General features: G+C 40.3%; 1 protein-coding gene across 2 annotated transcripts; it reads left to right on the forward strand.

Annotated features, from left to right (window-relative positions):
- Window positions 1–240: 240 nt before the first annotated feature.
- On the forward strand, window positions 241–2,749 carry LOC110508725 (Krueppel-like factor 4). 2 transcript variants are annotated; one of them, XM_021589478.2, is made up of 3 exons: window positions 241–469; window positions 644–1,670; window positions 1,805–2,749. In XM_021589478.2, the coding sequence occupies exons 1-3, from the start codon at window positions 383–385 to the stop codon at window positions 1,978–1,980; spliced, it is 1,290 nt and encodes a 429-aa protein (XP_021445153.1). In that variant the 5' UTR covers window positions 241–382; the 3' UTR covers window positions 1,981–2,749. The 2 variants fall into 2 exon arrangements, with proteins under 2 accessions (XP_021445153.1, XP_021445152.1); XM_021589477.2 differs by having other exon boundaries at window positions 245–475.
- The last annotated feature ends 12,106 nt before the right edge of the window (window positions 2,750–14,855 follow it).

The following is a 14,855-nucleotide window of genomic DNA, read 5'->3' on the forward strand; positions in this document are numbered from 1 at the left end:
TATATGCCCCCATACAACCTTTCTTCTATTTAATTAAGCCCAACATGCTATGGCTTTTACTAAATACTATTTTGATATTTTGTAAGACTTTAAAAATGCATTTCGCTAATTCAGACACTGGCATTTGGCGACAATACAGGACATGTAAAATGGTAGTTAGCCTACCTCAACACTTCACCCTATTGGTCGACAGGTGAGACACCCCCGCAAAGTCCTCCCAGTACTGGCTATAACAAGCTGGCCCTAGTCATCAGGACTTACATCGTTTGACTTGGATCGCAACCCATCGTATCGTTAGATGTTTTGGGGGTAAATCTGACAGTTTCGTTTGGTTTACTGAATTTGGACAGGAGTAAAAGGTTGAATATAATAACATTTTGCAATGGCTCTTGCTGATGCGATGCTGCAGTCGATTAATACGTTTTCCAGCAGTCCGACTATGGAGGAGAAGCAGTCTGCAATATTCCATGTAAGTGTAAGTTTTTCTATGTAATTTCTTCAGCTGAAATTTGCTGAACATTTTTTATGTAATTTGGACGATATGTATAGCCTATTACATGCATAAAAATATACAACTGTTTCGGAAAGAGGTTCTTGACTGAAACAATGTTTGAATGCCAATTTCGTTTTATTTGCATTATAGGACTGGAAAGTTGATGGTTGCCATACCAGCGCAACAGGTGACGATTTGAAATCCCAGATCGAAGTGGAGTTCAGTATTGTTGAATCACCTGCGGTGACCAGAGATGAAGACGACCTGGGGAAATTCTTGGATTTAGAGTTCATTTTATCCAACACCATTGGATCTGAAAGTGGAACCAATAACAACTTATCTTCTCAGCAGGCTTACTCCTACTCACTGCCTGAGTCCCCAGAAAGCTGCAGCACAGGGCATGACAGTGACGGCTCACAATTTACACCCAACGCATATGGCAGCAGCAATTTCAACACAAGTCCTGGACACAGTCTGGTAGCCGAGCTGCTGACCCCCGAGATGAACTTTCATAGCGACTCACTGCTAGACTACAGCCTGAAACAGCCTGCCACGGACAGGCCGGAGTATACTGAACTGCGTGCCTTGAACACAGCCACTGCCACTGCAGTGCACTTTGAACTGACTAACTCTCATCACATGGGATATAAAATAAAGACTGAAACCACTGAGCAGTCGTGCATGATGGCAGGTGACTTCATGGGACACACGTATGAACAGAAACACATGCGTTCCATGCACACAGCGTTCGCGCACCATCAACATACTGCTCATGGGTTTGCATCTCACGACATGCAACAGAGTGTGTCCCGAGACGGGATGGGGCGCAAAGACTGTCACTTGGCAGAGATTAGCTCTCATCACCAGCATTCTCACATGGCACACCCGCAACAGTATGCCCCATATCCACCACAGTACGCCCATCACCAAGGTGAGCAACAGTACGGGATGTTTAGAGAGCCCATGCGGGTGCACCATCCGTCCATGCCGGGGTTGATATTGACACCACCATCATCGCCACTTTTGGAGTTCTACGCACCAGAAGATAGCAAACCCAAACGGGGCCGCAGGTCTTGGGCGAGAAAACGCACCGCGACGCACAGCTGTGAATTCCCTGGATGTGGGAAGACTTACACCAAGAGTTCCCATCTAAAGGCTCACATGCGAACACACACAGGTAATTATATTTTTCATTTTATATATTTTTCATTGATATCTGCTATGATGTAAAACAAAAAAAACGGTTAGCCCCGTTTTTCGAATGATTTCCCACAACATGTAGCCTAACTGCATTTTCTTTGTTATCCATAGGCGAGAAGCCATACCATTGCAATTGGGAAGGCTGCGGGTGGAAATTCGCGAGGTCTGACGAGCTGACTCGTCATTATAGAAAGCACACCGGTCACAGGCCTTTCCAGTGCCACTTGTGCGAGAGGGCATTCTCGCGCTCCGATCACCTTGCGCTGCACATGAAGAGGCACATGTAAACAGAGAAAGTTGGACTTTCAACGTTCTATTTTTGTATCATGGCGCATGACATGTAAATGCTTGTACATATTATCATTCTATTCTAAATTATGGTAGTACAGTATTTAATTAAGGAGAAGGAGAGCCTTTCTTGCTTGCCCTTCTATTTATGAGTGTTGGTGACTGCTGATGGTTGCTATTTTGGCTTTTGAATTATAACACTGAACAAGGGCAGGACCCAATATGTCTTTACATACTGTACATGTTAAAGCCCATCTATCACTTATGCCTACTGCATCATTTTGATACTTTCACATCAGGTCAGGGTTTTTCCTTTTTTGTTGCTTATTATAAGAAACACCATTATTTTTTTCTATGGTTTTCTATACTTTTTACAATAAAATGATGTACATTTAAAAACGGATCGTTTTTTCTATTTAATAGTTTGAAAGCTTATTATGCTTCTCAAAGTGCTCTTAACTAAATCAGGCACTAAACATGGCTTTTCAATGTTTTATACATTTGTTTAAATAATAATGCTAAAGTTGTATGGAAAACTGTACTAGATACACTTGAAGTTCTGGGCCAAATATTTTAAAAAGTATACTTGTAAGGGCAATGCATTTTCATTATTGGACAGCAACAAATGTTGTTTTACTCTGTAAGAGCAATACCTCATAATTCGGATACTTTAAACTGCATCAAAGCAAATATTGTTTTGTAAAATCACCAAGGCAAAGTGTTAAAAGAGCTCTGTGTTTTATGAAAATAAAATGATATGGAAATAAATAATTGTTTTTCTTTTTCATTTAACATGAAGTGTTCACATTACAGTATCCAACAAAGGTCTGGCCCAGAAATGTCAGTTGCGGTCCGACCCTTAGCACATGGGTGTTGTTCTCTATTTTTCTCACATATTTGAATTCAAAATGAGGAAACCAAAATATGTGTGGCTCTTTAGATTGATATCTTACACTCTTAGAAAAATAAGTGCCATCTAGAACCTAAAACAGTTCTTCTGCTGTCCCCATAGGAAAACCCTTTGATTAACCCTTTTTCTTTCCAAGTAGAACCCTGTTGGGGTCCACGTAGAACCCTCTTGTGGAAAAGGTTCTACATGCGACCCAAAAGGGTTGTACCTAAAAGCAAAAAGAGTTCTACTTGGATCCAAAAAGGGTTCACCTATGGGGACAGCCAAAGAACCCTTTTGGAACCCTTTTTTCTAAGAGTGTATCGTTGAGGGCAGGTTCACATCTCCTCTGAGTAATACTAATAATACTCTATTATACAGCATTTCACGCCAAAATATTTGTACTTGTTGCCTCAAGGCATAAGACACTTAGTTATTTTTTGAATGTCAGCCCCATAAAGTACACTGCAACTGACGTTAACTTCAGTCTATAATCCCTGTGCTCAAATTCTGAGCACAGGGATTATAAAACGGCAGGTTGGAACCTACTTCCCTGCTTCTGAACCACCTATGTAATTTAATATTATTGCAAAGCCAAATGAAGAGATGCCATAACAACAGTTAATATTTATAGTAATACACTGTAAATACGTGGATTTTTGGGTGCCACTATCCTGATTGGCTGAACAGAAGGCAAATGTCGCCCTCTCGTGTTCATTTTACCAACTTCCATTTATAAGGCTACATTTAAAGTGAAAAATATTTTAAATTCTATCACCTACCTCGCGAGGGCAGTCCTGCACCATTACACTGATATAACCAAGCAGTAATACCTCCAGAATTCAATTGAGCCAAGTCAAAGCAAGGATATCTCTTTTTCCTTGGTCTTAGTATTCATGAAATGGAGTATATTTGTTTACTTTTAATTTCCAAAATGACATTAGCTCACACTTAACTAAAAATAAATATAAACACATGTGCTGACAAAAACTGATGATCTACACTGTAATAATATTGCAATTATAATATGGTCTCTTTATTCACGATTCATTCAGGATCATCCGTAATCATGGTTGCATCCACATTAATGTAGAAGGGTTTAGAAACATATCCTATTCTTTTTCACAATAAAAGTGACTCCAAAATGACACAATGTATTATTTACCATTAATTTATATTGGGCACAAAATAATCTGAAACACAATCAAAACAAACTGCAAGCTTGTAAGCATTGTGTGTTAAGAATATGGGACCACATTTTAAACTTTTCACTACTTTAATACACATACAAGTGAATTGGTCCCAATAATTTTGGTCCCTTTAAAGGAGGGACTATGTACAGAAATTGCTGCAATTTCTAAACTGTTCACCCAGTCTGCACTTTAACCCTTATAGTCATTGTATCATTTCAAATCCAAAGTTCTGGAATCAGAGCCAAAACAACAAAACATGTGTCACTGTCCCAACACTTTTGGAGCTATACATGGCCTATATTGAGCTGAATAATACATCTATCTGATATATGGGTGGTTCAACCTGGGTTTCACTTAGCATAGCGTGGGGGACACAATGTTTACTTGAAATGTGTCCCTTCCTTTTCAACAGATAGGCATCCTAAGTGATTGGGTAACAAGGTTGCTTGTCTATGATTCTTATGTTTGTAGGGAATGAGGGTGTGCATAATAATTGATTGTTTCCCAAATATATCTAATCCTTTTGGATAGTTGACAGCGCCATTCAATAACTGTACCATCAAGTAGAAGTAGACATATGGTCAAAAGTGTTGATTCACATTAGTTCACATTTTAGTATTATACAGTTATACCATAATAAATTCTCTAGATTCCAGTGATTGACAGTCAAAGCACATGGCAGATTTGAACTCACCTATGTATAGAGTTGGACTAGGTGCAGCAGAGCAATTGGTACTGTACCATGGATTGTTTAATTAATTCATATTATTAACTAATATAATAATAATAAAAATAATAAATGCCATTTACAGGATGCTTTTATCCAAAGCGCCTTACAGTCATGCCATGCATACATTTTACGCAGGTGAAATCCCGGGAATCGAGCACATGATCCTGGCGTTACAAGTGCCATGCTCTACCAACTGAGCTACTAAGGAACATTACTACTGTGATGCATAATTGCCATGGTAATTTGGAATGTCCAGTCAATGAGCACAGATTTAAAATTGGCCTACAAACGCATACATCAAATGTTTTATGATAGCATGATCTCCTGTACTAACAGTGCCATTCCAAACACAAAAAACGGGAAAATAAACAAATAACCATCTAATAATACTGAGAGAACTTCCTCAAAGTTAGTTAAAGCCCACATTTTTATTTAGAAGACCTTTGCCCATTGAGCTGTGCAGCCCAAAGAATTGAACTAACAGGCCTAGCTGATGGCTAGTGAGGGACCTAAAGTCTCCTCCTGCCAACTCTCCTCTTGTGCCTCATGCTCCGAGTGGCTCTACGCTTCCTGCGGACTGGGCGAGAAGTGGATCGTCTGCATCTGAGCATGATAGTATATAGTATATAGTATTATATCCAGTGAGTGGCTAGGAATCGGCTTGGGCGGGATCCAGATTGTCATACTTTCATACCGACCTTGTGCCACACCGGGATATTCAGTAATACCGTCACTGAACACAAGGAGCGCTTTTCAATCACCACTGAGCCTTTGTAATCCAAAGGTTAGCAATGCAAACAAGCACATGTAAAATCCCATAGAGAATGCTAGCTAAAAGATACCAAGCGCACTGTGAACATTTTATAGTCTCTGACCTAAAGTATTTACAGGACAGACATCCCAGCTCATAAAGTTATACAAGTAACAAACAAATTATACTCACAGTTTGCTGCACACACAGAACAAATATTAGACAGCGAGGTTCTTGATCCAGGAAACAATTCTCTGCTCTTACCAAGCAAAGGTTATTGTGGAAAGCAAACCACTTAAAAAAATATATATGTATTTAGGGGGTAGAACAGCTTTAATATTGCAGATAGATTGTAACTTCCATTAATGTAATTGTCTGCATAATTTTCAATCCCCCATATATACAGTTGTAGTCGGACGTTTACATACACCTTAGCCAAATACATTTAAACTCAGTTTTTCACAATTCATGACATTTAATCTTAGTAAAAATTCCTTGTTTTAGGTCAGTTAGGATCACCACTTTATTTTAAGAATGTGAAATGTCAGAATAATAGTAGAGAGAATTATTTATTTCAGATTAGATTTCTTTCATCACATTCCCTGTGGGTCAGAAGTTTACATACACTCAATTAGCATTTGGTAGCATTGCCTTTAAATTGTTAACTTGGGTCAAACATTTGGCGTAGCCTTCCACAAGCTTCCCACAATAAGTTGGGTGAATTTTGGCTCATTCCTGCTGACAGAGCTGGTGTAACTGAGTCAGGTTTGTAAGTCTCCTTGCTAAGCACACACTTTTCCAGTTCTGCCTACACATTTTCTATAGGACTGAGGTCAGAGCTTTGTGATGGCCACTCCAATACCTTGACATTGTTGTCCATAATCCATTTTGCCACAACTTTGGAAGTATGTTTGGGGTCATTGTTCATTTGGAAGAACCATTTGCGACCAAGCTTTAACTTCCTGACTGACATATTGAGATGTTGCTTCAATATACAGTTGAAGTCGGAAGTTTACATACACTTTGGTTGGAGTCATTAAAACTTGTTTTTCAACCACTCCACAAATCTCTTGTTACCAAACTATAGTTTTGGGAAGTCGGTTAGGACATCAACTTTGTGCATGACACAAATCATTTTTCCAACAATTGTTTACAGATAGATTATTTCACTTATAATTCACTGTATCACAGTTCCAGTGGGTCAGAAGTTTACATACACTAAGTTGACTGTGCCTTTATACAGCTTGGAAAATTCCAGAAAATGAAATAATGGCTCAAGAAGCGTCTGGTAATTGACATGATTTGAGTGAATTGGAGGTGTACCTGTGTATGTATTTCAAGGCCTACCTTCAAACTCAGTGCCTCTTTGCTTGACATCATGGGAAACTCAAAAGAAATCAGCCAAGACCTCAGAAAAAAATTGTTGACCTCCACAAGTCTGGTTCAATTTCCAAACGTCTGAAGGTACCACGTTCATCTGTACAAACAATAGTACGCAAGTAGTAACACCATGGGACCACGCAGCCGTCATACTGCTCAGGAAGGAAACGGGTTCTGTCTCCTAAAGATGAATGTACTTTGGTGCTTAAAGTGCAAATCAATCCCAGAACAACAGCAAAGGGCCTTGTGAAGATGCTGGAGGAAAAAGGTACAAAAGTATCTATATCCACAGTAAAACGAGTCCTATATCGACATAACCTGAAAAGCCACTCAGCAAGGAAGAAGCCACTGCTCCAAAACCGCCATAAAAAAGCCAGACTATGGTTTGCAACTGCACATGCGGAAAAAGATCGTACTTTTTGGTAAAATGTCCTCTGGTCTGATGAAACAACAATAGAAATGTTTGGCCATAATGACCATCGTTATGTTTGGAGGAAAAAGGGGGAGGCTTGCAAGCCGAAGAACACCAATCCAACCGTGAAGCACGGGGGTGGCAGCATCATGTTGTGGGGGTGCTTTGCTGCAGGAGGGACTGGTGCACTTCACAAAATAGACGGCATCACGTGGCAGGAAAATTATGTGGATATATTGAAGCAATATCTCAAGACATCAGTCAGGAAGTTAAAGCTTGGTCGCAAATGGGTCGTCCAAATGGACAATGACCCATATACACAGTACCAGTCAAAAGTTTGGACACAACTACTTATTCAAGGGTTTTTCTTTATTTGTATTATTTTCTACATTGTAGATTAATAGTGAAGATATTAAAACTATGAAATAACACATATGGAATTATGTAGTAACCAAAATGTTAAACAAATCTAAATATTTTTATATTTCAGATTCTTCAAAGTAGCCACCCTTTACCTTGATGACAGCTTTGCACACTCTTAGCATTCATTCAACTAGCTTCATGAGGTAGTCACCTGGAATGCATTTCAATTAGTGGAGTGGAGCAGGTTGAGAGCGTCAAGTTCCTTGGCGTCCACATCACCAACAAACTAACATGGTCCAAGCACACCAAGAATGTCGAGAAGAGGGCATGACAAAACCCATTCCTCCTCAGGAGACTGAAAAGATTTGGCATCCTCAGATCCTCAAAAGGTTTTACAGTTGTACCATCAAGAACACTGGTTACATCACTGCCTGGTATGGCAACTGCTCGGCCTCCGACCGCAAGGCACTACAGAGGGTAGTGCGTACGGTCCAGTACATCACCTGGGCCAAGCTTCCTGCCATCCAGGACCTCTATACCAGGTGGTGTCAGAGGATGGCCCTAACATTTGTCCAAGACTCCAGTCACCCTAGTCATAGACTGTTCTCTCTGCTACCGCACGGCAAGTGGTACCGGAGCGCCAAGTCTAGGTACAAGGGGCTTCTAAACAGCATCTATCCCCAAGCCATAAGACTCCTGAACAGTTCATCAAAGGGCTACCAACAAAAACACGACAGTTGGAACCAAAAATCTCAAATTTGGACTCCAGACCAAAGGACAAATTTCTAATGGTCTAATGTCCATTGCTCATGTTTCTTGGCCCAAGCAAGTCTCTTCTTATTATTGGTGACTTTTCGTTGTAGTTTCTTTGCAGTAATTCGACCATGAAGGCCTGATTCACACATTCTCCTCAGAACAGTTGATGTTGAGATGTGTCTGTTACTTGACCTATGTGAAGCATTTATTTGGGCTGCAATTTCTGAGGCTGGTAACTATAAGGAACTTATCCTCTGCAGCAGAGGTAACTCTAGGTCTTCCATTCCTGTTGCAGTACTGATGAGAACCAGTTTCATCATAGCGCTTGATGGTTGTTGCGACTGCACTTAAAGAAACTTGCAAAGTTCTTCAAATGTTCCGTATTGACTGACTTTCATGTTTTAAAGTAATGATGGACTGTCATTTCTCTTTACTTATTTGAGCTGTTCTTTCCATAATATGGACTTTGTCTTTTACCAAATAGGGCTATATTCTGTCTACCCCCCCAACCTTGTCACAACACAACTGATTGGCTCAAACGCATTAAGAAGGAAATCAATTCCAAACATGTACATTTAAGAAGGCACACCTGTTAATTGAAATGCATTCTAGGTGACTACCTCATGAAGATGATTGAGAGAATGCCAAGAGTAGGCAAAGCTGTCATCGAGGCAAAGGCTATTTGAAGAATCTCAAATATAAAATACAGTGCCTTGCGAAAGTATTCGGCCCCCTTAAACTTTGCGACCTTTTGCCACATTTCAGGCTTCAAACATAAAGATATAAAACTGTATTTTTTTGTGAAGAATCAACAACAATTGGGACACAATCATGAAGTGGAACGACATTTATTGGATATTTAAAACTTTTTTAACAAATCAAAAACTGAAAAATTGGGCGTGCAAAACTATTCAGCCCCCTTAAGTTAATACTTTGTAGCGCCACCTTTTGCTGCGATTACAGCTGTAAGTCGCTTGGGGTATGTCTCTATCAGTTTTGCACATCGAGAGACTGACATTTTTTCCCATTCCTCCTTGCAAAACAGCTCGAGCTCAGTGAGGTTGGATGGAGAGCATTTGTGAACAGCAGTTTTCAGTTCTTTCCACAGATTCTCGATTGGATTCAGGTCTGGACTTTGACTTGGCCATTCTAACACCTGGATATGTTTATTTTTGAACCATTCCATTGTAGATTTTGCTTTATGTTTTGGATCATTGTCTTGCTGGAAGACAAATCTCCGTCCCAGTCTCAGGTCTTTCGCAGACTCCATCAGGTTTTCTTCCAGAATGGTCCTGTATTTGGCTCCATCCATCTTCCCATCAATTTTAACCATCTTGTCCCTGCTGAAGAAAAGCAGGCCCAAACCATGATGCTGCCACCACCATGTTTGACAGTGGGGATGGTGTGTTGCTTTTACGCCAAACATAACGTTTTGCATTGTTGCCAAAAAGTTCAATTTTGGTTTCATCTGACCAGAGCACCTTCTTCCACATGTTTGGTGTGTCTCCCAGGTGGCTTGTGGCAAACTTTAACTGACACTTTTTATGGATATCTTTAAGAAATGGCTTTCTTCTTGCCACTCTTCCATAAAGGCCAGATTTGTGCAATATACTATGTCCTATGGACAGAGTCTCCCACCTCAGCTGTAGATCTCTGCAGTTCATCCAGAGTGATCATGGGCCTCTTGGCTGCATCTCTGATCAGTCTTCTCCTTGTATGAGCTGAAAGTTTAGAGGGACGGCCAGGTCTTGGTAGATTTGCAGTGGTCTGATACTCCTTCCATTTCAATATTATCGCTTGCACAGTGCTCCTTGGGATGTTTAAAGCTTGGGAAATCTTTTTGTATCCAAATACGGCTTTAAACTTCTTCACAACAGTATCTCGGACCTGCCTGGTGTGTTCCTTGTTCTTCATGATGCTCTCTGCGCTTTTAACGGACCTCTGAGACTATCACAGTGCAGGTGCATTTCTACGGAGACTTGATTACACACAGGTGGATTGTATTTATCATCATTAGTCATTTAGGTCAACATTGGATCATTCAGAGATCCTCACTGAACTTCTGGAGAGAGTTTGCTGCACTGAAAGTAAAGTGGCTGAATAATATTGCACTCCCAATTTTTCAGTTTTTGATTTGTTAAAAAAGTTTGAAATATCCAATAAATGTCGTTCCACTTCATGATTGTGTCCCAATTCTTGTTGATTCTTCACAAAAAAATACAGTTTTATATCTTTATGTTTGAAGCCTGAAATGTGGCAAAAGGTCGCAAAGTTCAAGGGGGCCGAATACTTTCGCAAGGCACTGTATATTTTGATTTGTTTAATACGTTTTTGGTTACCACATGATTCCATATGTGTTATTTCATAGTTTGGAAATATTCACTATTATCCTACAATGTAGAAAATAGTAAAATCAAGAATATCCTTTGAATGAATAGGTGTTCTAAAACTTTTTACCAGTAGTGTATCTTGTCTGTATATACGAGAACAAACGGGAATGCCCAAGTGGAGCTCCCGATCGACATGTTTACTTGGTGCATTGACTTGGTTGGAGCCTCTCCAGCGTGCTGATAATAAACAATGATTCCTTTAAGAATGACTTTGAGGGGGGGACAAAATGGCGCCGTAGAGAGAACACTGTGTTTCAGTGAGCTCCCGTGGCATTCGTAAATTTATATTTTTACATTAATCTCCTAGCTTGCAAAAGTGGTAGAATTGGCTAAATAAGTTATCCTACAATGAGTCTTGAATTTCTCAAAAATCTCCGACAACATGCCCAACAGAACTACTAAGAACTCGACCAAAACCACCATCCCTGTAGATGTGCAGGAGGAGCTAGCTAACGTTAGCGAAGCTAACACCATTGCGGATCCAGGCACAATGGACCTGGTGATTCAAAAGATGACTGATAACATTACTAAAGTGATCGATGTTAAGATAAGAACGGTCTTGGAAGCAATAGCAGGCCATTCAGCTGAACTACAGAGGGTTGTGAAATGTATTGATGAGGCGGAAGGAAGAATTGCTACAGTGGAAACTTCAACTAAATCTATGGACACTAAGATAAAAGCACTTGAGAAACAGGTGCGCGAAATGGCGGAGCACATTGACGACTTGGATAATCGAGGACGCAGAAGCAATATTCGTGTTGTGGGACTCCCGGAAAATTCTGAAGGGACACGTTCAGTAAAATTCTTTGAGGAATGGATCCCTGGCTACCTACAAATGGACACTAAGGCTGGTCGTGTGAAGCTGGACAGAGCCCATCGCTCTCAAGCACCGATACCCGGTCCCAACCAGCGCCCATGGCCAAAAGTTCCACAACTTCACCGACAAGCAGCGAGTCATGGATGCGGCTAGGAACTTCGGCTCTGATGGTAGTCAACCTAAAGGTCCAAAGGTCTCATTCTTCAATGATTATTCCACAGCGGTTGTACGAAGACGCAAAGTGTTTGATGAGGCAAAGGCTCGACTCAAGAGAATGAAGATGGACTACGCACTGCTGTACCCGACCACATTGAAGATTATGGTCAACGGATCGCCTAGAAAACTCTACACACCTGAAGAGGCTGCTGCGTTTGACTCTCTTGGGTAAATAACTTTAAGCTGCACCTCCGCAGCATTGGATAACTTTTTTAAAATTTTTAGTTGAATCTGATCATGAAACAGTGGTGTGAGTTCTCACGTACTCCGGTTCAGTAATATTCGTATCTTTATTATTTTTCTTGCTAAAGTAATTGCCACTATAGCTCAGGCTGAGATATGTGTGAATCCATATTGGTGCCCAGGCTTGGTTTTAGGTGGAAGAGCCTCAATCTTCTGCTATTGATTAACATTTCCATATATATAAAGGATGAGGCTATTGAGTGGCAATGCGGACTTAAGAGTCTACATTGGAGAGTTGAAATCCCCTGCATGTTAGCTAGTGGGAAAACCCCCTTTTGGATCTTTACATGTTTAATTTTTGGGTTTAGTATAGTTCGAGTTCAGGGTTCATATCGTTTGTTTATGCTCGGTGAGATAGAGGAGAGTTCAACACATGGAAAAAGGTACCACCCCACTTTTACAGTAGGATTCAGTCTGGATATTGAATGGTCAAGGCGCAATGGCAGGTAACAGACTGCGTGTATGTACATGGAACATTAGAGGGAGCCATAACCCCATTAAAAGGAAGAAGGTACTGTCTTTTTTGAAAAAAATAAAATATTGATATTGCCCTGTTGCACGAAACTCATTTGGATGATAAGGAGCACCTGAAACTACAACAAGGGGGGTTTGGTCAAATGTTTTTCTCATCATTTACATCCAGAAGTAGAGGTGTAGCAATTCTTGTGAAAAATAACTTACCACTTAAGGTCTTGAATTGTGTGAAATATACATTTGGTCGCTTTGTTATAATTAATGGTACTTTACAAGGGCAGAACATTTCCATAATGAATATTTACTTCCTCCCTGCCCACCCCCCTGATTTCCTCACTAAGGTATTTCTAGACTTTTCAGAATTAAACTCGGACACTGCAGTGGTTGGAGATTTTAATTGTTTGTTGAACCCCCTTATTGATAAGTTTCCCAGCGGTATAGCTTCACTCTCTCCTCAAGCTAAGTCACTTAAAGCTATTTGTGATGATCTGGGGTATGCGGATGTCTGGAGAACTTTTCATCCCTCCAACAGAGAGTTCACTTTTTTCTCTGCACCTCATGGATGTCAGACTAGAATAGATTACTTTTTTATGCCCAGGACGTCTTTGCAGTCTGTTTTATCCACTAGGATAGGAAGCATAGTCATATCTGATCATGCTGAGGTGATCCTGGACATAAAACTCAACAGGGCATTCAATCGGTCAAGACATTGGAGGTCGAATACAACCATTCTTAAAGACCATACATTTACATCATATTTTATTACAGAGTTTAAAGGATTTTTCTCTATTAACTCTCAATCAACAGATAACCCCTTGCTCCTTTGGGAAACCTGTAAAGCGTATGCCAGGGGTCTGATTATGTCATACACAGCCACTAAGAGACGGAAAAAGCGTGAAAAGCAAAAAACGTTAGAGGGTGAATTAGGAACTAAAGAGAAGGACTACATTAAAACTCCCACTCCTGCCCTATTAAAGGAAATATCAGTTATTAGATCAACGTTGGACTCTCTAACACAGGACGCTGAAAAGAAAATTAGATTTGTCAGGCAAAAGCTATATGAACATGGCGATAAGCCAGGAAAGTACTTGGCATACCTAGCTAAAAAGAGAGCTGACTCTCAGTCAATTGCTCCTACGACTGATTCTGATGGCAATCCTTTATATGAAAATAAATTGATAAATGACTAATTTAAGACATTTTATACAAACCTTTATGCCTCAGAACTGCCAAAGGATGCACCCAAATTAATGGAGAACTTATTTTCTAAGATTGAGCTCCCTACTATCTCCGAAGAACAGAGGTCTCTCCTTAATGCCCCTATTACCGAGGAAGAGATCATGTTCGCAATTAAGAATCTGCAAAATGGTAAGGCCCCAGGACCAGACGGGTTTTGTAGTGAGTTCTAAAAAGAGTTCCATGGCCTGATCCTTGAGCCATTGCATGATATGTTTAACCACACATTTTCAAATGACCAGCTCCCTCAAACGCTGAGAGAAGCCAACATATCACTTATTCCGAAAAAGGGAAAATGTCCAGAGTCTTGTTCCTCGTACAGACCAATTTCCTTTCTGAATGTGGATAGAAAATTGCTTTCTAAAATTATAGCCACAAGATTAGAGGACTCACTGCCACTAATTGTGAAAGGAGACCAAATTGGCTTCAATAAGGGCCGTAAAGTCATGCAACAATGTCAGGCAGCTTCTTAATGTAATTCAAGCCTACCAACAAAGTACTATGGATGGTCTTGTGCTCTCCCTAGATGCTGAGAAAGCATTTGATCGTGTGGAGTGGTCTTACCTATTATTTGCTCTAAATACATTTGGTCTAGGGGACAACTTTATAAAATGGGTGAAAGTTTTATATGATGATCCTCAGGTTGCTGTCCTTACTAATGGGCTAAGGTCAAATAGCTTCTCTATACACAGAGGTACCAGACAGGGCTGTCCTTTGTCCCCTCTCCTATTTGCACTCGTTATGGAACCAGGGTAACGCCTGCTATACAGGGGCTGCTCATTGGTGATGTTCACCATAAAATACGTTTGTATGCTGATGATGTCCTGATATTCATCTCTAGTCTTGAGACTTGAATTACATCTCTTATTAATATTTGTGAATTATTCAGCGAATTATCAGGCTACAAGATTAACCTAACTAAGTCAGAGGCTATGCCACTTGGTAACCTACACTCTGTACCTAATACTTCTCCCCCCTTCCCTTTTAAATTGTCTCCCTCAGGTTTCATGTATCTGGGTATATT

This window comes from Oncorhynchus mykiss, chromosome 28 (genome assembly GCF_013265735.2).
Source record: "Oncorhynchus mykiss isolate Arlee chromosome 28, USDA_OmykA_1.1, whole genome shotgun sequence".
NCBI lineage: Eukaryota > Metazoa > Chordata > Actinopteri > Salmoniformes > Salmonidae > Oncorhynchus > Oncorhynchus mykiss.